Source organism: Cnephaeus nilssonii, assembly GCF_951640355.1.
Source record: "Cnephaeus nilssonii genome assembly, chromosome: 14".
Taxonomy (NCBI): Eukaryota; Metazoa; Chordata; class Mammalia; order Chiroptera; family Vespertilionidae; genus Cnephaeus; species Cnephaeus nilssonii.
Window position 1 is genome coordinate 71,473,721 of NC_137085.1, and position 25,700 is coordinate 71,499,420.

Here is a 25,700-nt window from a genome sequence, read left to right on the forward strand (position 1 = left end):
CACTCCTGGGTATATACCCAAAAACTCAAAATCATGTATTTGCAAAGATATATACACCCCTATGTTCATTGCAGGATTATTCACAGTAGATAAGACATGGAAACAAAGTGTCCTGCAATAGAAGACTGGGAAAAGAAGATGTGGTACATATACACAGTGGAACATTCTCAGCCATAAGAAAGGATGAAATAGAGCACTTTGCAGCAACATAGATGGGCCTTGAGAATATTATGCTAAGTGAAATAAGTCAGTCAGAAAATGCTAAGAACTATGATTTCACTCATATGTGGGAGATAAAACTGAAACTCGTGAACACAAACAGCAGTGTGGAGGTTGCCAGAGGGAAGGGGCTTGGGGGAGAAGGGGGTCCTAACATAAAGTAACAGGAGAAGATTTGACTGGGTGGTGGCACACAGTGCAATATACAGATCTTGTAACATAGAAATCCACATCTGAAGCCTATATGATCATGTGGTCTAATGTCACCCCTGTAAATACAATTTAAAAAATAAGTAAAAAAACAGCTTTTAAATCAATATGTTTTTATTTCTATCATAAAATACTCACTGTACCATGAATTTTTGAATACTTTTGGAGAAGAAACAATAAAGCTAAGAATCCACATAATATTTTAGTATTAAAGAAACTCTGATAATACAAAATATAATAAGTTAAAAAGGAAGAAACAGAGATAATGTAGAAAGTCATATTGTTCACCAGCCCTGAGCATCCACCACTTGCCTAGAGAGGAGAGTAAGAATGGAGTCCCAGCCCCTCCTTTTTCTTGTCTCTCAGCATTCAGTGGAGCCAAGGAGGAGAAGTTGCAGGAAGAAAAGTGGAGCTTTGAAAGGTGAGCTTCTGCCCTCACTCAGCCCTGCCTGAGGCTTTGCCTCCATCTGCACTGTCCCTGAGGCCAGGCGGTCCCCAGGGTGCCAGCGGCAGAGCTGTCTCTCAGGAAGCAGAGCCTCGGGAGGCTCCTGGAAGGAGGCAGAAGGCAGATGCTTCCCAGATCCCGTGCTGAAAACGCAGCCTCGGGGCCTGGAAGTGGGTGCTTCCCTAGCAGGGGGTCCCAGGAGGGGCATTGGGACTGTTCTGGACCAGTAGTGCCGCACTGGGAGCTGGGACCCCCAGGTGCAGCTGTGGGCGTGCTGTTTACCTTTGCTCTGATCCCTCCCAGGTGCCCCTGTCCTTTCTCCCCCACAGGAACTAGGAAGGGCCGCAGCGGGTAATGGATAGGAAACACTTTGTAAATGTCAAAGCACTACCTGTCCTGAGCCTTGCCATCGCTGTCAGGGGTCATGTGGCCTTGACACTCATGCTTGGGCTCCTGAGTCAGCTCTCCAGGGTGTCACTCTTAAAGGGCCATGGCACTCAGCCTCCTGTAAGACCCCCTGGCCCTGGTCCACCATGTGACCCAGTCTCCTGATTTCCAGCCTGCAGAGAGTGCCTGCAAGACCTGGAAAAGGCTCGGGGCCTAATTCATCTTCTTGGAAGGTAAAGAATCTTCCCCTTCTCAAGCAGGGTCCTCTTCCCTCCTGACCTATGATGTCACCTTAGGCCTCCTGGCACTGACCTGGGAGGGGCCATGGGACAGGGTGTGGCGATGGCCCTGGGGTGAGGGACAGCAGGAGCACTGGGAAGTCAGTGTCAGGACCATGAAGGACCATGGAGGTGCCCACCCCACCTGGCCTGCCCGCCTGCTCCTGGCTGCAGCCTGTGCCTCCATCTCCTGCAGCCACCTGGGGAGGCCCCCTGAACAGGGCAGCTTTCGTCAGCGCTCCTGTCAAGACCCCTCTGGTGAGGTCTGCAAAGCAGCGCCTGCTGGAGCCAACAGGCCCTGTGGGGAGCCTGTGGAAGATGCTGCTCCCACCATGTCCCCCTCGGCTTCTCTGGCTCCTGTGACTGAGTGCCCGTTACCTCTGGCCTCCACCTTGTCACCAGGACCGACCACCTCCTCGGTCTCCCTTCATCCCCACTCATCTCGGAGTGCCTCTCAGCAACCAGAGCCTTTCCTTCCCCTGGACAACCTTTCACCCCAGCCACTTGCACTCTCCTGTTCCCCCTCACTTCCCCCTGATTCGGGGGCGCACCCTCCACCTCCCACAGCCTCCTCTGCCTCACCACCACCAGCCTCCACTCTGACTCTTCCCCAGTGTGACTCAGTGGCACTGACACTGGGCCCCATCCCACAGAGCTCATGTCCACACACACCTCGGTCGGCTTCTCCCACCCCAGCCATCTCAGGCCTTGGCCACTCAAGAAGTCCCATTTCAGCCCTGTCCTGGTGGCAGGCGGCTACCAAAACCTTGTGCCTCTCAGCCTCATCACAGTACAAGTCCCAGCAAGAGCACCTGTCCCACCACCCACCAGAGGCCTCGTTCCAGGAAGACCCCACAGACAGACAGGCAGAGGCTGATGAGCAGAATCTCCTGGAGATACATATCACAAAGATAATCAATGTAAAGATTTTGAAAAAAAATGAAAAAGATGCATTATATCCAAAACAAATGAACCCAAACTACCACCTGCACTCTTTGGGGAATACGTGGAAATCACTGGGTGCTGAGCAGGACACCACAACCCCTCAACCCCTCTGGAGCATGAATGACGAACAAGAACAACTGCATAGTCCTCTGCAGCTCTATACCCAGCTTTTTTGGGGTCTCCCCTCGCTGCACAGTGAATCCCTGGAGGCTACTGCCTGGACATCTAAGGGCTCTTCTACACTACAGCCTCCACCTTTCTTATTCAATGGCATCTCGAATGCCTGCCCAGTTCAACTGCAGGCTACAGTCCCTCCACTGCTTTCCCATTCCCAGCCCATGTCTCACTTGGAGTTCCCATCTCCACCCTTGCTTCCAACCATGCTTCAATTACAGCCCCCACCTCTGGCTCAGGTCCAGACCCGATCCTCTCTACCAACCCTACCACCTTCTTCTCCACCTCAGATTAGAAGCTGTGGAGTCTCATGCCCGACAGCCCAGAATAAGCCACAATTTTTAATCCCAATTCAGATTCAACATCCAGAAAGGCCCTTGTTGCAGAAGCAAGTAGAAAGTGGGTGGGATTTATCCTCTGTAGTCAAAAGATCTCAGGAAGTCTTCAGTGTCTTCACTTCCAACCTTCCCAAGGACAGCATTCTTCCTGAGAATTTTCCAATCACTCCTGAGCCCCAGAAGCAACTGGAGCCACATCTCCAAAACTGGCATATGCAACAGCGCTGGGAGCTGTCCCCCAAGATCCAAGAACCTCCCAAACTAGGGCAACATCAGAGCGAATTACCAGGGACATGTCAGGCAAAGGACAAGCATGAGCCCTCACAGCCCTCTTCACTCACAGGTGAAAGCAGCAATGACGCACAGAACGTGGGGCTCCGGCTAAGCCACGATACAGGGAAGGTCCCAAAAGATCCCTCCAGGGGCTCAGAAAGCTCCCTAGTGACGTTTCAGAGGGTAGACTCTGAAGAGTCAGAAAGTGACGTGATGCTTTTGAGAAGGGACTCCGGGAGTGATTTACTGAGGAACTTAGACAGAAATCTAGAAAACACGCTAAAAGGCCACTTGGGCAGCAAGTTGGGACAGATGAGCAAGAGCCTGATGAGTGTGCATGGACTCTGGCTTGCTGTCAACCACTCTTCTGCCAAGGCTGACACTCACATGGAAACCAAAAATCTGGAAATTTTAAAGGATTGGGAACCCTGCATGAACGCCTCTCATGGGGTCTTCTTTCTCGATACTGACATTCAAAAGGTGCTAGAAGCACATATTACAAAGTTTTGGGTGAAGCACCGGTGGGGCCTGCCCCTCAAGGTCCTCAAGCCCATGAGTCTCATTAAGTTGAAAAGGGCTCAAGCCTCACCCATTCTGCAGTTCCCCTTTCCCCCCTCATCCACCTGTGTATCTGGGGCCTACTCGATAGTCAAGTTTGTTGAGTCCCCGGGAAAACCACCTCAGGCCTGTCCAGGAGAGAAAGTGAAAACAGAAGACTCAGTTCCCACCCTGGCAAGGTCTCTCCTTGCCCCCTCACGTGTGTGTGAGGAAATGCAGAGTGCTCTGGGAGGGGCCCCACCTGGTGTTGACCATGGTCCTTCAAAGGCCTCTCTGACTAGACAGGAGGGTAGGCCACCTTCTCAGTCTCTCACACTCACCTGGAAGAGTAAGACTGCGGAGTGGGCTGAGAGGGATAGTCTAGATCTCAGTCCAAGTTCAGCAATGTCCAGGAATGATCCAAGAGGGAAGGATAGAGATGGAGCCTCACAAGAGCCCTTCAATGGGGTAGCAATGATGGTGGCGAACTTAATATCCCAATCTTTGAGGGCCAAAGAGAGCAAGGAGACAATGGAGGCCAATGTGTCCCCTGCTCTTCAACCAGAGTTGGGAACCAATGTACAGACAACATCCCAAAACATCAATGCACATTTGAAGAGTGTAGGATCTCCAGGGACCAATAACGACTCTCTAGTCCCTAGAACATCTTTTCTCCAAGAACCAGGAGAGCCATGCCTTAACAAAGAGGTCATTAATGAACTTAAGTCCGAAGTGCAGGTACTGTCAAAGAACCAACCTCAAGACTGTGCCACACACATGCCCCTTGCTGCAGACAACTTGGCTTCTCAGGTGCACCATCACCACTCCCAGAGAGTGCCCACTGGAGTCAGGCTAGCGTCCCATATGTTAAGTGGCCTTAAGACACCCCAAAGGAGCAGCCAAGGGAAGCAGGAACCCAGAATATCATATATGCAGGACTCGTGGAAGAATCAAAGACAAATGTTCGTCCCTACCTACAAGAGAGAGGACATTCCAGGAAAGCATGCAGAAGGGCCAGAAAAATTGGGGACCTCTCAAGCCATTCAAATGAGCCCCTCTGCCAAGGCTAGTGAAACAGTAGACTCTGTTGAGAGGCAATACCCCCATCTGGGGCCAGAGAAGAAACAGGGTCCTCCAGAAAGTTTCTTCAGACAAAGAATGAGGCTCTTTTTTCAGGGGATTTTCCCCAATAAAAAACTCAAAGGTCAGGATGCTCTGCTAGACTACAAGCTCAATTCAGCTACTGCCCAGAACCAAGGACCAGTCAAAGGCATATCAATTATGGGCAGCAAGATCCCTGAGGCTCAGACACTCATAACAACTGTAGGACAGATTCTAGAGGAGAAAATTCACCAGGGACTTCGTACCACAGCGTTAAATGAGCACAAACAGGAACCCCAAACCCCAGTGTGTGGGTATTTTTGCTACCACAGGCTTCCTGTCTATCCCGAGAAAGGAAGAGTGATGAGTCATACAGCCTGCAGTCACCAGGCCAACTCCAATCAGAGTTGTTCCACTAGGGAAGGGCAAGTCAGACAGATAGAGTCCTTGAAAAGCATCAAATTCAATGATGAGCCCTTGAGTCTGAGTCGCCTCACCTTCCTGGCCTCCAAGACGTCTTTGTCTTCAGTCAGATCCTGCCAGCATGGGCCAAAGGGGCCAGGTGCCCTAGGCCACCATCAACACTGCCCGAGGCACTGTCTTTTTCGGGTGGGTGTCTTGTCTGGTCGACCATAAACATGTCTCCATGAAAAAAATCAGTCCCTTTTCTCAGAACATTCAAAATATTTAATTTTCCTCAATATATGTTTGTTTCCTCCTAAGAGTTGGTGCAGTGGCTTCTGTCTGTGGTGTGCTCAGTGTGCACTTTGGCTTCTAGAAGGGAGGGGCATAGAGGGAGACTGACTGGCATTGTAAGCTTATCTCAAGTTCTTTCATTGCACCGTGTGTTTTCACAATATGTCATTACAAAGCAAAAACACTTAACACAAGAAGAGAAAAACCCATGAAGACCCCCACCCCAGGATCTGGTTCAACCCATCTTTCTCCTGCTTCCGCTCTGCTTTGAACTTTATGCAGCTGTAGGGGACAGGTTTACAGGGACATCACAGGGCTGGACATCCCCACTCAGGCTCCAGAAAGTATCAGAGCAAAGTGGATGGCAGTTTGGGGGGTGGGTGTAGTGGTGTGGAGGTTGCTGGGCCCTGAGTTCAGAAGCAAGCTCTTGGTGGGAAATTGATAGCATCTGCCCTTAAGACCCCTTCTCTCCCTGATGAAGGCTGGGGTGGAGATGGCCCTGTGAACCCCTCTTAGCTTAGCCTGGATAAAATACAGCTCACCCTCCCCCACCCCTGCCTGCCCCACACTTAGAGCCCAGTGAGGAAGGCACTCTTCACTCGGTGTGGATAGGTGGCAGTGGCAGGGCGTCTGCTGAGGGCTGAGTTCACCTCTGCCCCAGATGAGTGAATGGCCATGGCCACAGGTCACCTGCTTCCCTCTATGTAAATCCTAGGGAAGGAGTTCTGCTGGATGGAATGGAGTGTGACTGTGTGAGGTCCCTATCTGACAGTCGGATACGATGAACCTCAGGCAGAATGTGGGTAAAGAATGGAAAAGGTTGGATCCAAGGAAGAAGGCAAAGTGGCAGAGTGTTCATAAATGTGCAGTGACCGAGGAGCCCTGAGGTCCCACCGCCATCTACCAGCCTGGTGCGGGGAAGGGCTGCACCCCAGGTCTTCACCTGCTCCAGCTCCCAGACCGCAGACCTAAAGAAGCCACCTCTAGGGCCAAACTCGTAAAAGTGAAACGGAGGGTTAATGTCCTCACAATTGTTAATAAGCTCACACACCCTCACCTCCTGAATTCTAGAAAGGATGATTAACGACACGTGGAAAGCCAGGACGAGGGAATTCGGGATGTCACTCCCAGGATGGTAACCACAGAAACACATGAACCAAGCCTGCTCCGGGTGAGAGATGGGGACTCAGAAGGCTGAGACCAGCTGCCATAAGTCTTACCTGGCTCCAGTCTCGCTCACCCCAGAGCCAGGCAGAGAGGCCATCAGACAGGACTTGGCACACGGGAAGGTGAAAGTGACCTGCCCAGAATGGGGGCTGCAGCCCAGGAGGGGTGGGGTCCCTTTATGCTCTGCTCCTAGTGCAGCTGCCCCTCCCCGCCCCCAACCACACCTGAAGCAGGAAGACAGCAATTTCTCTGGAGTGACTGTGAGGATGGGCGCAGCAGTGACAGCTCAGCCAGGCCCTGTGGGAAGGGTGAGACCCAGGGCAAAGAGTGCCTTGCACCCTCAGGAGCTCAGGACCTTGAGCCTGGCTGCTGCTGGGTGCTCCCGGGAGCACAGAGCGGTGAGTTCTTGGGGTGGGGGAAGCTGGACGTGGACCCCACGTTCCTATCAGAAGTGCCACAGACTGGGACGCTGGTGAAATGAGAAACAGGAAGGAGCAAGTCCCTCTGCCCATCTGCTGCTGCTCAGTCTTCCATGAGGTGCAGGAGGCCAACTATGGAGAGGCCCACACAAGGACCTCTCACACAGAGACACCTCCCAGCAGAGACAGAGACCTCACAGAGAGACCTCTCCACAGAGACCTCTCTCACGGAGATGACATGCAGAGACACCTCCCAACAGAAAGACACACAGAGACCTCAGAGACACTGTCCAACAGAGAGACACAGAGTCATCACAGAGATTCTCTCCACAGGGACCTCTCTCACAAGATATTACAGAAATTCTCTCCAGAGATACTGCCCAACAGAGACAACAAAGACCTCAGAAACACCTCTCCAAAGGCAACTCACAGAGACCTCAGAGATACCACCCAACAGAGACCTCCCCACAAGATGACTGGCAGACATTCTCCACAGAGACCTAACAGAGATATCTCCCGACACACACCTCTCTCAGACACTTTCCACAGAGACCTCATACTAAAACCACACACAAATGTCACAGAGACTTCCTAAAGATCCCTCCAACACAGACCTCACCCAGAGACAATACACAGAGACCACATGTGGCCTCAGAGATACCTCACAGAAAGACCTCACAGAGAGACTTCCTGTAGAGACAGGACACAGACTCCCACTGCCCCACAGACTTGGCACAGACCTCACATCCATGTGCCGGGATCCTGAGCATCACCGTGTCCTTCCTAGGGCATATGAACCCCTTAGCGAACTGGCAGCACCAAAGAGGTATCAGCTGTGCCCCCTTGAGGTCCTCGAGACACTGTTAGTATTACACTAAGTGGGGGTGTCTGCTTGGGGGAATGCTTGGGAATTTTTGTTCTTTTGTAGTATCATTGCCTCTGAACACGAAATTACAAATTCCCTGTGTAGATTTGTAAAATTAATTGTTCCACGGGTTGTCATTAGGTGGAGAATCGCAAATTTTAAAAACAACTAAAACATTGTCAGTCTCCAATGAGAGAAAATACCTTTCGTCCAGTTTCAGTTACTGTCCAGCCAGATGCTGTCACATTTTTACTTTGTTAGGGACAAGATCTGAACTTGACGTGACTTGTTTACTTTGGGACATCACAACAGTGCACAATGGATAGACTCTAGGAATGAAAGAAACCAGGAACGAGTCCTCTGGGCTTCACACTCGCCTCCCAGGAGGCTAGCTTGCTAGCACAGCATCTTGCACATTAACAGCTCGCACCAGATTGGTGGTGGTGGTTTTATTTTTTAACAAACTAACAGTCATGAGCATTTTTCATGAATAAGTCATATTCCTGGTAATATTCTTATATCATCTGGCAAAATTATAGTTGTTAAGCATGTTATTCCTTAAAATGTAGTAATGCCCTCAGAAAATATTGCACATGTTCCAGGAAATTACAGTCCTGAAGTTCAGCTAACGTACTTAAAAGGATGACCTATTAGGATTTTATTTTCAAATAATTCTATGAAATGCGTATTTTCTAAGACAGCATGTATTGTGTAACAATTACAGAGCTGAAAAGGACGCATGCTTAAAACGATGTTGAAATATTACAAAACATATCACTGAGGCCACGCTGAGACACCTACAGCCTCATGCAGGTGCTGAGGAAGGGCTGCTTACCCTCTGAACGGAAGGCAGTGTCATTCCATCAACCCTTGTGATGTAAGAAATAATAACAGGCCTCACATATGTATCCAGCACTTTCCAAAGGGTGCACTCTGAGGACACTCCATATTTCTCACTGCTAACAGGCAGCCAGGTGCCCTTGCCTTGGTAAAATCTCTTTTAACAACAGTTGTCAAGTGTGTGTCACTGGGTAAGTCTCCCCGGGGCTCCATCGGTAGGATAGCCTCAGGCCTTTCTCTAAGGGGAGCAGGGCTGACACCAGGGCTGTTTTGGCCTATTTATTTCAATGAAAAGTAATCCTGCCATCGGTTCTCCATAATTAACAAGTGTATAGCTATCAATTTTTCTACTCCCTTAAGTCACTGAATCATAAAATGATGGAATATGGTCATGGTATCATCTAACATTCCACCGAATCTTTTTTATAGTGCAACATATGCTGGTTAAGTTTATTAATCAGAACAAAATGGAATCAACTGGGGAAAAGTTCATAGAGGAAAATATCTTTTTTCAAGTTGACTATCTTAATGGGGTTCAAATAAGTGATTATTCTTTCATTGTTTGAATTAAAGTTAAGAATAAAAGATATATAGAGACAAATGAGAATGATAATACAACATATTAAAACCTCTGGGATTCAGTGAAAGCAGTAATAAAAGGGAAGTTTATATCATTACAGGCCTATCTCAAGAAACAAGAGAAATCCCACATAAACAACCTAACATGACATCTTAAAGAACTAGAAAAAGAAGATAAAAAAAACAACCCAAAAGAAAAAAGGAAATAATAAAAATTAGAGCAGAATTAAATAAAATAGAGAACAAAAAGGCTATACAAAAAAAATCAATAAGTTGATTTCAAAGAGTTGGTCCTTTGAAAAAATTAATAAAATTGATAAACCCCTGACTAGACTCACTAAAGAAAAAAGGGGGAAAAAAACCATATAAACAAAATCAGAAATGAGAGAGAAGTCACCACAGACATCACAGATACACAAAGGATCATACTAGAATATTATGAGAGTATATGTCACCAAATTTAATAACCTAGAAAATATGAATAAGTTCCTAGAAATATATAACCTTTCTAGACTAAATCATGAAGAATTGGAAAATCTAGATACTAGTATACTTGCTGCTCCATCAAGCCTAGAGCATTAGTGAGGTAAGTTAGACATTGCCCTGCCTTTAGGGAGAAAGAAAGTTCACAGACAATTTGAACATATGACAACTATGGGTGATATGGGAGCCTGTGAGAAGGGCATCCAACCTGGAGGGGAAGCAAGGGAGGAAGAATGTTGTCAGAAAAGACTTTTTAAAGAGATGATAACTGAACAGGGTCTTGAAAGCTGAACTGGAGGGGACCAAGCAAAGTGTAGGGAATGATAGTACAAAAGTAAGTAAATGGCATAGAGGGTGGCACGTGCACCTGCCGGGCGGGTCTAAAGAGAGAGGAGGTAGGAGAGGATTCAGTTACGCGGTGCCTTGTTATGACGGGTCATTTATGCCAAGCCAAAGAGTCTGCGTCCTTTGGCCACTGGTATCCATTCCTTCCTGGCTTTGGGAGGAGTTATTTTACCTTGTGTGCAGTCTTAGTGTCATTCTTAATTTAAACACCCTCTGTTACCCCAGCGGATGGATGGGCAGTTGACTCAAGCTAAGCCAATTGAAACATCACCAAGTGTGAGAGGGAAAGTAGGTAAAGAGAATATGGAAATGTCTTCATTAGAGAGAAAGTGATGGGGGTTTCTTTGGGTCATGAAAAGATTAGGAGATTGGATGGAAAGCCAAACGCAGGGAAGAGACGATGTGTGATGCTTTCCTATAGCCTGGATTCTTGGTACTTCATTTTCACATCTCATAACTGGATATAAATACTGTGTTTTATTGCCCAGCTGGTGTGACTCAGTGGTTGAGTGTTGACCTATGAACCAGGAGATCATGGTTCGATTCCTGGTCAGGGCACATGCCCAGGTTTTGGGTTCGGTCCCCAGTGTGGGGCATGCAGAAGGCAGGGGATTGATGATTCTCATCATTGATGTTTCTATTTCTCTTCCCCTCTACTTTATTCTCAATAAAAATATATATTTTTTAAATTAAGGAAATAAATACTGTATTTTTTTCCACTGGAAATATGTACTCTATAGTTATTGTAATTATATTTTTAAAAATATTTTTATTGATTTCAGAGAGAGAAATAGAAACATTAATGATGACAGAGAATCATTGATCAGCTGCCTCCAGCACTAGGGATTAAACCCAAACCAGGTCATGTGCCCTGACTGGGAATCAAACTGTGACCTCCTGGTTCATAAGTCAATGCCCAATCACTGAGCCACACCAGCTGGTCTGTAATCAGATTTTCTAATCAAAATTTAAATACTTAGTGTTTTAAATCAGCACTGTTATGGAAAATTCAGACTAGGTAAACATCATTTATCTATGACAGTTTGAATGGGCTGTTCTATTAACAAATTTTTTGAGTAATATGTGCAAAAACCCTATCCAATTTTACTCTTATCCCATGTTCACCTAACAACCTTTGTGAAGTTTCAACCCAAGAACAAAAAGGTTTCCAGTAGAAAAATAATTTCTGTGTTATTTATGTTATATGAGAATTCTACATACCTGATGGATATCTTGAGACCACACCAAAGCACCACCCAACTAGTGCCAGAAAGAAAAAACCAAAAGGATGAAATTGGCAGGCACCAGCCATGCTAAAACAAACCCCACTCAGAAGGTCAGGCTCCGCACAACAGCTGACTGCTGTAGTGATGACCAGTCTTTATAACCAGTAAACCTGAGGGTCAGTCTCACCAACTGATGTGCCTACAGCAATCAGGGTGCAACTAGAGCAGAGAGCACACAAAATTCACAATGGTACATTGTTGGGGCACCTGCTTGGAAAATCAGGGAGACTGTGCCACTGAACCTCACAGGACACCTACCACATAAGGCCACTCTGCCAAGACTGGGAAACATAGCAAATCTACCCAATACATAGAAACAAACACAGGGAGGCAACCAAAATGAGGAGACAAAGAAATATGTCCCAAATGAAAGAACAGGACAAATTTCCAAAAAAAAGAACTCAATAAAATGAAGGCAAGCAATTTATGGGATACAGAGTTAAAAACGCTATAAGGATGCTGAATGAACTTAGGGGAAGAACAGATGATCTCAGTGAGAACTTTAACAAAGAGATAGGAAATATACAAAAAGGAGATAGAAAATATAATAACCAGTCAGAAATGAAGGGTACATACACTGAAATGAAGAAACTGGATTCAATCAAGAGCAGCTTAGATGAAATGGAGGATCGAATCAACAATTTAGGAATCAAGGTAGTAAAAAACATCCAGTCAGAACAGCAAAAAGAAAAAGGAATCCAATATATATATATATATAAAAGGGTAGTTTCACGATGTCTGGGACAACATCAAGTGTTGTCCAAGGGTAAGAGAGGGAGAAGAGACTGAGCAAGTTATTGAAATGCACTTGCAGTAATAGTGTTGGAAAACTTCCCTAACCTGGTGAAGGAAATAAACATACAAGTCCAGGAAGCACAGAAAGTCCTAAACAAGATGAACCCGCCCTAGCTGGTTTTGCTCAGTGGATAGAGCATCGGCCTGAGGACTGAAGGGTCCTGGGTTTGATTCAGGTCAAGGGCACATGCCCAGGTTGCAGACTCGACCACCAACAGGGGGCATGCAGGACACAGCCAATCAATAATTCTCTCTCATCATTGATGTTTCTATCTCTTTCTTCCTCTCCCTTCCTCTCTGAAATCAATAAAAAAAATATATTTTTAAAAAGATGGCCCAAAGAGGCCCACACCAAGAAACCTCATAAATAAAATGGCAAAAGTTAAAGAGAGAACATGAAAAGCAGCAAGAGAAAAACAGTTTGTTATGTAAAAGGGAGCTCCCTCCCATAAGACTGTTAGCTGATTTCCCAACAGAAACTTTGCAGGTCTGCTGAAACCGGTTTGGCTCAGTGGATAGAGCGTCGGCCTGCGGACTCAAGGGTCCCAGGTTCGATTCCGGTCAAGGGCATGTACCTTGGTTGCGGGCACATCCCCAGTGGGGGGTGTGCAAGAGGCAGCTGATCGATGTTTCTCTCTCATCGATGTTTCAAACTCTCTATCCCTCTCTCTTCCTCTCTGTAAAAAATCAATAAAAATATATTTTTTTTTTAAAAAAAGAAACTTTGCAGGTCAGAAGGCATTGGCACCAAATGTTCAAAGTGATGAAAAGTAAGAATCTATAACCAAGGTTACTATACTCAGTAAGGCTACCATTTATAATCAAATGAAAGATAAAGAATATGCCAGCCAAGAAAATACTGAAGGAGTTACAAGAAATATTAAAGGGACTTTTTTAGGAAGAAGAAGGAAAATAAAAAATATGAATAAGAAAATAGCACAAAGAAAATATTCTCATTGACAAAGGAAAACACATAATAAAAACAGTGAATCAACCAACATTAAAGTTTGTACAAAGGTTAAAATGTAAGAGTAGGAAGATCATATGTAAATACAGCAGTAAATTAAGGGATACACACACACACCATATAAACATGGAGAGGGTGAATAAAAAATGATAGTGATTTTAGAATGTGTTCAAATTTAAGTGACCATAGGCTGCTATAAACACAGCTTGATATATTTGAAGCACGTGATAACCACAAACCGGAAATATACAATACTACTTAATAAAAGAGTAATATGCAAATTAACCATCACTCCGCTACACCCACCAGCCACGCCCACCAGCCAATCAGTGCAAGTATGCAAATTAACCCCAACCAAGATGGCTGCCACCACAGAGAGCACAAGGTTTCCCCAGCAATAGAGGAAGCCAAGCTTTCCACACACCCTGGCGGGCCCAGGCCTCCACTCAAGGCTACAAAGTTTCAATTATAGAAGATAAATCCCAAGAAAAATGGCGGCAGCCATGGAGCTGGAGAGAGCAGGCTAGGGTTGCCCCTGGCAACCAAGGAAGCCAAGCTTTCAACCTGCCCTAGCCGGACTAAGCCTCCGCTTAAGGCTACAAAGTTTCAATTATACAAGGTAAACAAATCCAAACAGAAATGGCGGCAGTCGAGGGCTTGGCTTTGCTCCAGGCTACAAAGTTTCAATTGTAGAAGGTAAATAAATTCCAGATACCAGGGCCTCTGCTTGGGTCGCCAGGGGGCGTGGCTGGCTTGCAAACCACCACAGGCCCCTCGCCCAGGCTACCCCACGCCCCAAGGGAACCCCCACCCTGACCCAGGACACCATTCAGGGCAAACCAGCTGGCCCCCACCCATGCACCAGGCCTCTATCCTATCTAATAAATGAGTAATATGCAGATTGACCATCACTCCAACACACAAGATCAAGATAGCTGCCCCATGTGGTCAAAGATCCTGCCCCCATGTGGACACAAGATGGCCACCACAAGATGGCCAGCAGGGGAGGGCATTTGGGAGGGACCAGGCCTGCAAGAGAGGGCAGTTGGGGGCAATCAAGTCTGCAGGGGAGGGCAGTTAGGAGTGACCAGGTCAGCAGAGGAGGGAAGTTGGGGGCAAACAGGCTGGCAGGGGAGCAGTTAGACATCAATCAGGCTGGCAGGGGAGTGGTTAGGGGGTGATCAGGCTGGCAGGCAGAAGCAGATAGGGGCAATCAGGAAGGCAGGCAGGTGAGCGGTTGGGAGCCAGCAGTCCTGGATTGTGAGAGGGATCCCAGATTGGAGAGGGTGCAGGCTGGGCTGAGGGACACACCCCCGTGCACGAATTTCATGCACCGGGCCTCTAGTATAAGAAATAAAAAGGAATTGAAGCACAACACTACAGAAAGTCAACAACATTCAACAGAAGAAAGAGGATAGCAAAGGAAAAGAGAACCACAAGAACAATCAGAAAACAACTAATAAAATGGCAATAACTATATACCTATCATTAATTACTTTAAATGTAAATGGCTTAAATGCTCCAATCAAAAGACAAATGGATAAGGAAGTGGTACATATATACAATAGAATATTGCTTGGCCATAAAACAGTGAAATCTTACTATTTGTGACAACATGGATGGACCTATAGAATATTATGCTAAGTGAAATAATTCAGACAGAGAAAGACAAATGCCATATGATTTAACTTATATGTGGAATCTAAGAAACAAAATAAACAAACAAACAAAACAAAAATAAATTCATGAATACAGAGAACAAACAAATAGTTGCCAGATCATAGGGGGATTTTGGAGGTAGGTGGAAAAGGTGAATGGATTAAGAAGTACAAATTGACATTTGAAAATCAGTCATGGTGATATGGAGTGCAGTTCAGGGAATATAGTCAATAATCCTATCTAATAAAAGAGTAATATGCAAATTGACCATCACTCCAACACACAAGATGGCTGCCCCTATGTGGTCAAAGATGGCTGCCCCCATGTGGACACAAGATGGCCGCCACAAGATGGCCAGCAGGGGAGGGCAGTTGGGAGGGACCAGGCCTGCAAGGGAGGGCAGTTGGGGGCAATCAAGCCTGCAGGGGAGGGGAGTTAGGGTGACCAGGCCGGCAGAGGAGGGAAGTTGGGGGCGACAAGGCCTGTAGAAAGGGCAGTTGGGGGATCCCAGGCCTGCAGGGGAGAGCAGTTGAGGGGGACCAGGCCTGCAGGGGAGGGCAGTTAGGGGTGACCAAGCCTGCAGGGGAGGGCAGTTAGGGGCAATCAGGCTGTCAGGGGAGCAGTTAGGCATCAATCAGGCTGTCAGGGGAGTGGTTAGGGGGTGATAAGGCTGGCAGGCAGGCGAGCAGTTGGGAGCTAACAGTCCTGGATTGTGAGAGGGATGTCTGACTGCCCGTTTAGGCCCCGTCCTACAGGGATCGGGCCTAAATGGACAATCAGACATCCCTCGAGGGGTCCCAGATTGGAGAGGGTGCAGGCTGGGCTGAGGGACACCCCCCCACCCCGTACATGAATTTTGTGCAACCGGCCTCTAGTCTATAATAATCTATAATAATAAAAGCATAATATGCTAATTAGACTGGATGTCCTTCCGGACGAAGCTGGGGCTGTGAGGGAAGCCTGGGTCCCAGGTGCCAGAGGTTAGCCGGTGCCAGCATCCAGGGGAAGGAAGGCCTGCTCTTGCATGAATTTCATGCATTGGGTCTCTAGCATTTTAATAACTAAATATGGTGTCAGGTGAATGCAAGACTTCCCAGGGGAATCACTTTGTAAGTTATATAAATGTCTAAACTCTATGCTATGAAAGTGATATAATATTGAATGTCAACTATAATTGCATATTTAAAAATTGAATTTTTAAAAAAGAACAAAATAAATAATGTCTAAACCACCTAGTCTATGGTATTTTGTATAGCAGCCTGAGCAGATAAAGACATAGAGAATACTTAAGATGTACATATCTTTGGGGTTATATGAGTAGAGACAAGACAACATTGAAAAGATAATACTATGTCCTTGAGTTGATGAAGAAAGTATATTATCAATTAATGAATCAAAAGTGATCACAAGGAGGATAGAGAATTTTTTAACCTGAACCTAGTTGCACCTCTTGAAATAGTAAAACTCAAAAGACAAAAGACAATCTTAAAATCAGTTAGCAAGGAAGATGATCACCTACAAAGAAAATGTTATTAAAATGGTGACATAAGACAGAAGATGGCTGCTGACGAGAAGGCAGACTGCATGATAGTGTATGAGTGACAGAAAGGAGAGTGTGTGGATGTACAGAGAGTGTATATTTGTTGGTGAGGGACAGCTATACTCCAAGGGACTGTTGGGGACTGCCGGACTGGGCTCCTCTGACCAGGCAGCCTACACTGTTGCTGAAATCTCTCTCAGAGCGACTGGCTCTGCTGCAGAGACCACACCATCTTGACGCAGAGAGTGGCTGTTATCAGAAGCCTATACATCCTGGGATTCCACAACCACAAAACCCAGGGACCAGGTGCGAAGCCAGGAACACTATATCTCAAGCAGAGCAAATACATGGACTCGAATGAGCTCTGCACCTTCTCATGGAAAGGTCAGATTTTGCCTAGGGAAAGGAGAGAGCGAGCTACATAACCAGACACCCAGAGAAAAGAGATCGTGGGGAGACAAAGAAACAGCCCGCATATGAAAGAAAAGGAGGCATCACCAGAAAAGGAAGTAAACGAAATGGAGGCAAGCAATATGTCAGAGTGAGAATTCAGAGAAATGGTCATAAGGTCACTGAAAAGAATGGAAGACAAATTCAACAATATGTGTAAAAACCAAGAGGTAATGAAGAAGAACCAAGAAGAAATGAAAAATGACATCACTGCTATAAAGAACTCAATAGACAGCATCAAGAGTAGACTAGAAGAAGCAGAGGACCACATCAGTGATATAGAAGACAAGGTAGGAAAAAATACCCAAGCAGAGCAGCATAAAAAAACAAAACAACTTAAAAAACAGGAGGAGAGCCTAAGGGAATTTTGGGACAACACAAAACAAAACAACACCCGCATAATAGGGGTACCAGAAGGAGAAGAAATTGAGCAAGGAATAGAAAACCTGTTTGAAGAAATAATGACAAAAAACTTCCCTGATATAGGGAAGAAAAAACTCACACAAACTCAAGAAGCTCACAGAGTCCCAAACAAAATGAACCCCAAAAGACCAATGCCAAGGCACATTATAATTAAATTGGCAAACACCAACAACAAAGTAAGAATCTTAAAAGCAGCCAGAGAGAGACAGAAAGTTACCTACAAAGGATCCCCCATCAGACTAACAATTGATTGCTCAATAGAAACACATCAGGCCAGAAAGGAATGGAATGAAATACACAAAGTCATGCAAAACAAGGGTCTGAATCCAAGAATACTGTACCCAGAAAGGCTATCAATCAAAATTGAAGGTGAAATTAGGAGCTTCACAGACAAAAAAAAAGGACTAAGGGAGTTTATTACCACCAAACCAAAGGCAAGAAATGCTAAAGGGTCTGCTGTAAAAAGAAGAAATAGGAAGCAAAGAAAGAACACAGGCATAAAGAATAAAAATGGCAACAAACAAGTATCTATCACTAATAACTTTAAATGTAAATGGATTAAATGCCCCAATCAAAAGACATAGGGTAGCTGAGTGGATAAGAAAACATGACCCAGCCCTAGCCAGTTTGGCTCAGTGGATAAAGCATCGGCCTATGGACTGAAGGGTCCCAGGTTCAATTCTGGCCAAGGTAAAAAAAAAAAAAAAGAAAAGAAAACATGACCCATATATCTGCTGTCTACAGGAAACCCACCTCAGAAAGAAAGGACTCACACAGACTGATGGTGAAGGGATGAGAAAAGGTTTTTCAGGTGAATGGAAATGAAAAAAAGCTGGGGTAGCAATACTTATATCTGACAAATTAGACCTCAAAGTGAAGAACATAAAAAAGAGATAAGGAAGGCCACTTCATAATACTAAAGGGAGCAATCCAACAAGAAGAAATAACTGGTAAACATATATGCACCCAATACAGGAGCACCCAAATACATAAAAAAAACTTCTAGAGGATATCAAGGGACAGATTGACAGCAATACAGTCATAGTAGGAGACTTTAATACCCCACTATCACCATTGGACAAATCCTCTAAACAAAAAATCAGCAAAGAAACATCAATCGTAAATGACTCACTAGATCAGATGGAATTGACATCCTCAGAACATTTCACCCCCAAAGCCACAGAATATACATTCTTTTCAAGTGCACATGGGTCATTTTCAAAGATAGACCATATATTGGGTCACAGGCAAAGTCTCTTCAAATTCAAGAAGATAGAAATCATATCAAGCATCTTATCAGATCACAATGACAAAAACTAGAAATCAACTACAGTAAAAAACAATTTAAAAAATCAAACACCTGGAGGCTAAATAGCATTCTATTAAACAATGACTGGGTTACCAGAGAGATCAAAGAATAAATAAAAAGCATCATGGCAACAAACGACAATGAAAACACAATGATCCAAAATCTATGGGACACAGTGAAAGCAGTCTTGAGAGGGAAGTTCTTAGCTCTACAAGCCTACTGCAAAAAAAAAAAGAAGAAAAGAAAGGAAGGAAGGAAGGGAGGGAGGGAGGGAGGGAGGGAGGGAGGAAGGAAGGAAGGAAGGAAGGAAGGAAGGAAGGAAGGAAGGAAGGAAGGAAGGAAGGAAGGAAGGAAAAAGAAAAGAAAAGAAAAGAAAAGAAAAGAAAAAAGAAACAATGGTAATAAATTGCCTAACCCTACAACTCAAAGAGTTGAAAGAGAGCAACGAGAAAAGCCCAGTGTAAGCAGAAGGAAGGAAATAATAAAGATCAGAGTGGAGATAAATGAAATAGAGACCCCCCAAAAAAAACAATACAAAAGATCAACAAAACAAAGAGCTAGTTCTTTGAAAGGATAAACAATATTGATGAACCTCTAGCCAGGCTCACCAAGAAGCAAAGAGAGAGGACCCAAAGGAACAAAATCAGAAATGAAAGAGGTGAAATAACAACCAATCCTACAGAACTACAAACGACTATGAAAAAATATTAAGAACAACTCTACTCCAACAAAAAGGACAACCTAAACGAAATGGACATATTCTTAGAAAAATACAAGCTCCCAAAAACAAGAAAAATCAAAAAACCTGAATAGGCCAATATCTACCAAAGAAATTGAAACCGATCAAAAAATCTTCCAGCAAACAAAAGCCCTGGTCCAGACGGCTTTACAGGGGAGTTCTACCAAGCATTCAAAGAAGAACGAAAACCTATCCTCCTCAGACTATTCAAAAAATTATAGAGTAAGGCAAACTTCTAAGCTCTTTCTATGAAGCCAGCATTACCCTAATCCCAAAACCAGATAAAGACACCACAAAGAAAAAGAACTACAGGCCGATATCCTTGATGAACATATATGCTAAAATCCTCAACAAAATTCTAGCAAATCAGATTCAGCAATACATCAGAAAGATCATACACCTTGACCAAGTGGGGTTTATTCCAGGGATGCAAGGATGCTATAATATCCGCAAATCAATAAATGTGATACATCACATAAACAAACTGAGAGACAAAAATCACATAATTATATCAATTGATGCAGAAAAAGCATTTAACAAAATCCAACACCCTTTCTTGATAAAAACTCTCAGCAAGGTGGGAATAGAGGGATCATACCTAAACATAATAAAAGCCCTATATGACAAACCCACAGCCAACATCATACTCAATGGGCAAAAACTAAACCCATTTCTCCTAAGAACAGGTACAAGACAAGGATGCCCACTTTCACAACTCCTGTTCGATATAGTACTGGAAGTGCTAGCTATAGTGATCAGACAAGAAGAAGAAATAAAAGGCATCCAAATTGGAAAAGAAGAAGTAAAACTGTCCTTATTCACAGATGACATGATACTGTACATAGAAAACCCCAAAGACTCCATCAAAAAACTACTAGAACTAATAAATGAATCTGGCAATGTAGCAGGATACAAAATTAACACCCAGAAATCTATGGCCTTTTTATACACCAGTAATGAACTTACAGAAAGAGAAATGAAAAAAAAATTCCATTTACCATTGCACCAAAAAAATTAAGATACCTAGAAATAAACTTACCAAGGACATAAAAAACCTATACTCAGAAAACTACAGGACATTGAAAAAAGAGATAGAGGAAGACATAAACAAATGGAAGAACATACCATGTTCATGGATTGGTAGAATTAACATCATTAAAATGTCCATACTATCCAAAGCAATCTATAGATTCAATGCAATACCTATTAAAATACCAATGGCATATTTCACAGAACTAGAACAAACTCTCCAAAAATTCATCTGGAATAAAACAAGACCCAGAATAGCCATATGCTGTCCTGAGAAAGAAGAACAAAGTTGGAGGGATCACAATACCAGACATCAAACTATATTACCAAGCCACGGTTCTCAAAACAGCCTGGTACTGGCACAAGAACAGACATATAGACCAATGGAACAGAATAGAGGACCCAGAAATTGACCCAAGCCATTATACTCAATTAATATTTGACAGAGTTAGGCAAGAGCATACAATGGAGTCAAAACAGCCTCTTTAATAAAGGGTGCTGGGAAATTTGGTCAGATACATGGAAAAAAAGTGAAACTAGGTCACCAACTTACATCATACACAAAAAACAAACTCAAAATGGCTAAAGGACTTGAATGTCTGACGGGAAACCATAAAAATCCTACAAGACTCCATAGGGCAGCAAAATAGAAGACATATGTCGTAGCAATATTTTTACAGACACAGATCCTAGGGCAAGAGAAACTAAGGAGAAAATAAACAAAAGGGACTACATCAAAATAAAAGGCTTTTTCACAGCAAAAGAAACCATCAACGAAACAACAAGAAAGCCCACTGCATGGGAGAACATATTTGCCAAAGTTATCTCCAATAAGGGTTTAATCTCCAACATTTACAGGGAACTCATACAATTTAACAAAAGGCAGATAAACAATCCAATCAAAAAAATGGGCAAATGACCTAAATAGACACTTTTTGAAAAAGGACATTCAGAAAGCCAAGAGATACATGAAAACATGCTCAAAGTCACTAATTATTCGAGAGATGCAAATCAAAACAACAAAGAGGTGCCACCTCACACCTGTCAGAATGGCTATCATCAACAAATCAACAAATAACAAGTGCTGGTGAGGATGTGAAAAAAAATGGAACCCTCCTTCACTGCTGGTGGGGTGCAGCCATTGTGGAAAACAGTATGGCGTTTCCTCAAATATTTAAAAATGGAACTCCCATTTGACCCAGTAATACCTGCGGGGGCCTGATGCGGCGGGGGCCAAACATGGCGGGGATCTCCCTTTTCCGTGTCCCGTGCGGAAAGAGAGATGAACGAACCGGTTCTAAGTGGAGGCGGCCAGGGATTGAGAAATATTAGAAATAAAGAGAGGAGAGATAGATTTTAAAGCTGAGAGCTGGGTGGATCTTTCTGTGCCTGGCTGAGGCCACAGAACAGACCCAGACTGCAAAGCTGAGGCTTTATTTATAATCGGGGACAAACAAGGCAATTAACAATGTTCTTGTAAGTTTCACTTGTTTTGGCAGCACTTGCTGCCCCTCCCACAGCCCACTAGCTACCCAGGAAGGATCTAGGGATCAGTTACAGGATTAGGCTTAATTATGCTGGGAGGGGTCTGCCCTCCAAACGAACTTGTTTGTGACCCTGCCACAGGTCAGTCAGAGGCTTAACCCTATAACCGCTTCCTACAAATACCACTTCTAGGAATATACCCAAAGAAAACAGAAACACCAATCAGAAAGGATATATGCACCCCTATGTTCATAGCAGCGCAATTTACAATAGCTAAGATTTGGAAACAGCCTAAGTGCCCATCAGCGGATGAGTAGATTAAAAAACTATGGTACATCTACACAATGGAATACTACGCTGCTATAAAAAAGAAGGAATTCTTACCATTTGCAACAGCATGGATGGAACTAGAGAGCATTATGCTAAGTGAAATAAGCCATGCAGTGAAAGAAAAATACCACATGATCTCATTCCTTTATGGATAATAAAGAACGTTATAACCTGATGAACAAAAAGATAAATACAGAGGCAGAGAAGCATTGAACAGACTGTCAAATAATAGCGGGAAAGCTGGGGAGTGTGTGTGTGGGGGGAGGTCAGAGATCAACTGAAGGACTTGTATGCATGGATATAAGCATACCAAATGGACATAAGACACTGGGGCGGTGGGGTGAGGGCATGTGCGGGGGGTAGGAAAGGCTAAAGGAAGGTCAATGGGGAAAATAAGGAGACATATGTACTACTATTTGTAATACTTTAAACAATAAAATAAAATTTTTTAAAAATGATGGCATAATTTTCAATAGCAACTACATAAGTATATTAGATGAAAGAACTTTCAAAGTCCTTGAATGGAAAAATTTTGCATCTACAATTGATTATCCCGTAACATTATAATTTTAAAAAGTCCAACAACAAATATTATGTTATTTTTAATATATGCACACAATGCAAAATATAAATATTCAAAAATTAAATGAGATCTAATATATAAATTTTTTACCCTGAACTCAGCATGTTGAAAGAAGACCAAGGCAAAATGATATATACAATATGATACTATATATAACACCCCAAATTATCATTATAAATAATTCGGTTACACATAGCTATAATAAAACCATAAACTCTTTTATAAGATGGATATACACCAAGTTGGAATTTTCTCAAAATTAAAAATATAATTAGCATGTGATTCCACAACCCTCTCTTCCAAACAATTCAAAGAAGGATCTCAAAGAAATATTTGCTCATTCACATTCACTGCTCCTTTTTTTTTTTTTCACAATAGCCAAGAGAAACCCAAGTCCATTAACAGATGAACAGATAAAGAAAATCTGGTCTGTACATACCATGAGCCTTGAAAACAAGGAAACCGCTTCACATGTTCCCAGGCGAATGAACCGTTGGGACATTATGTTAAGTGAAATAAGCAAGTCACAAAAGAACAAATACTGTGTGATTCCACTCACATCAAGTATCTAAAGTAGTCAAAGTCACAGTAACAGAGGTAGAAAAGTGGTTGTGCAGATCTAAGGGAGGAAGTAATATGACAATATTACTGACTATATTCCCTAAGTAGGGAGAATTAGGGTCCAATGTGTACAGCAATCCAATGTTGAAAGATGGCAATTTTCTAGAGATCTGTTGCACAGCAATCCTATATAATAAAAGGGTACTATGCAAATCGACCCATCTGCGGAATGACTGGTCACTATGACGTGCACTGACCACCAGGGGGCAGATGTTCAAGGCTGGGCTGAGGGACTGATGGGCTGATGGGCTGGTGAGCACAGTGCCGGCCTCCGTGGCAACGTGCTAAGGATGTCCAACTGAAGGTTTAGGCCCTCTCCCCGTGGGCCTACGCTGTCAGTTGGACGTCCCCTGAGGGCTCCTGGATTGTGAAAGGGCACAGGCCCGCCGAGCTGAAGGACCGCCCCTCTCCCCCCCCCCCCCCCCCCCCAGTGCATGAATGTCATGCACCAGGCCTCTACTGTGAACATAATTAACACAACTGAACTGTACACTTAAAAATGGTGAAGATGGATTTAAAAAGGAAGAATCATAGGCATACCTTTCCACAATACATGATTGTCAACAGATTTTTAGATATGACACCAAAAACAAAGGCAACAAAAGAACAAAATAAATAAATTCAGCTTCCTCAAAAGTAAAGACTTTTTTCATTCAAAAGACACTATCAAGAAAGTAAAGCCCTAACCGGTTTGGCTCAATGGATAGAGCGTCGGCCTGCGAACTGAAAGGTCCCAGGTTCGATTCTGGTCAAGGGCATGTATCTTGGTTGCAGGCACATCCCCAGTAGGGGGTGTGCAGGAGGCAGCTGATCGATGTTTCTCTCTCATCGATGTTTCTAACTCTCTATCCCTCTCCCTTCCTCTCTGTAAAAAATCAATAAAATATATTTTTTAAAAAAAAAGAAAGAAAGAAAGTAAAGGACAACCCACAAAATGAGAGAATTTTGTGGAAACCTTATCTCTGGAAAGACACTTTATTTACCTAGACCCGTGGTTGGCAAACTGCGGCTCGCGAGCCACATGCGGCTCTTTGGCCCCTTGAGTGTGACTCTTCCACAAAATACCGCAGCCGGGGCGAATCTATTTTGAAGAAGTGGCGTTAGAAGAAGTTTAAATTTAAAAAATTTGGCTCTCAAAAGAAATTTCAATCGTTGTATTGTTGATATTTGGCTCTGTTGACTAATGAGTTTGCCGACCACTGAACTCTTACAATTCAATAATAAAAGCCAAACTAACTAAACGTTGGCAAATGGTGAGGACACATTGCTCCAAAGAAGAGGCACACATGGCCAGAAGCATACGAAAAGATGCTCAACGTCAGGGAAACGCAATCTCCATCCGCAATGAGATGCCGCTCCAGGGTCACGAGGGTGGTGACTGGACTTGCTCCTATGTCACTGGCATTTCCCCAGGATGCCAGGGCTTCCTCCCGGGGATTTATTCCTCCTGGAGGAGCAGGAAGTCTCTGCAGCCAAACCTGCGTGGTGCCTCCCAGGCTGTCCCAGTTCCTGGTGTGTGACCTGCCCTCAGTCCCCTGACCTCCCCAACCCCATTTTCCCCACAGAAAAACGGGGGAAAGGAACGCACTCCCAGGCTCTCTGTGCACCACCGCCACCCCAGGAGCTACAAGGAAGTGGAGCAGCAGGGAGCGCTGAGCACACAGGGACACAGGGAGCCCCTTCTCCGGTTGAGCATCGTGATTTCCCTGGAGGAGTGAAGGGAGGGCATTGCCCTTCCCACAGATTCCACTTCAGTCACTAGGAGCCAGTCCTGCTTCCCGCCTGACGCACTGCCCTCCAGGGTGTCCTGTCAAGTTTATTTTCCGGTGATAAAGAGGGTTGGCTGCAGGGGAATAGGGAACACTTCTTCCCTCTTCTTCCCATTGCACCCAGCTTAGATTTTACAGACGCTAATGTGCCAATCTCTCCAGGAGTCCACGGAGCCGTGGACTTGGCCTCGCCCACGATTGAAGCAGCGATGGGCCTCCAGTCAGCCCCACTGTACAGGTTCCAGGGAGATTTCGGGGTTCCCAGGGCTCCGAGGTGGGGGCAGCCCAGGCTCTGCCTCCCCTGGGACCTGTTCATCCCAACAATGACTCAAAGGCAGAAACAGCAGGCGAGTGAGGACGGGCACAGAGACACCCGGGCCAGGTGTGAACCTGATGATGGTGAAGGCACACAGG

At 44.6% G+C, this 25,700-nt stretch overlaps 1 protein-coding gene across 1 annotated transcript; it reads left to right on the forward strand.

Annotated features, from left to right (window-relative positions):
* Positions 1-1,655: 1,655 nt before the first annotated feature.
* Positions 1,656-5,543, forward strand: LOC307110516 (spermatogenesis-associated protein 31A1-like; the record flags this gene model as incomplete). The annotated part of the gene is made up of 1 exon (XM_079789624.1): positions 1,656-5,543. The coding sequence occupies one exon, from the start codon at positions 1,656-1,658 to the stop codon at positions 5,541-5,543; it is 3,888 nt and encodes a 1,295-aa protein (XP_079645750.1).
* Positions 5,544-25,700: the final 20,157 nt, after the last annotated feature.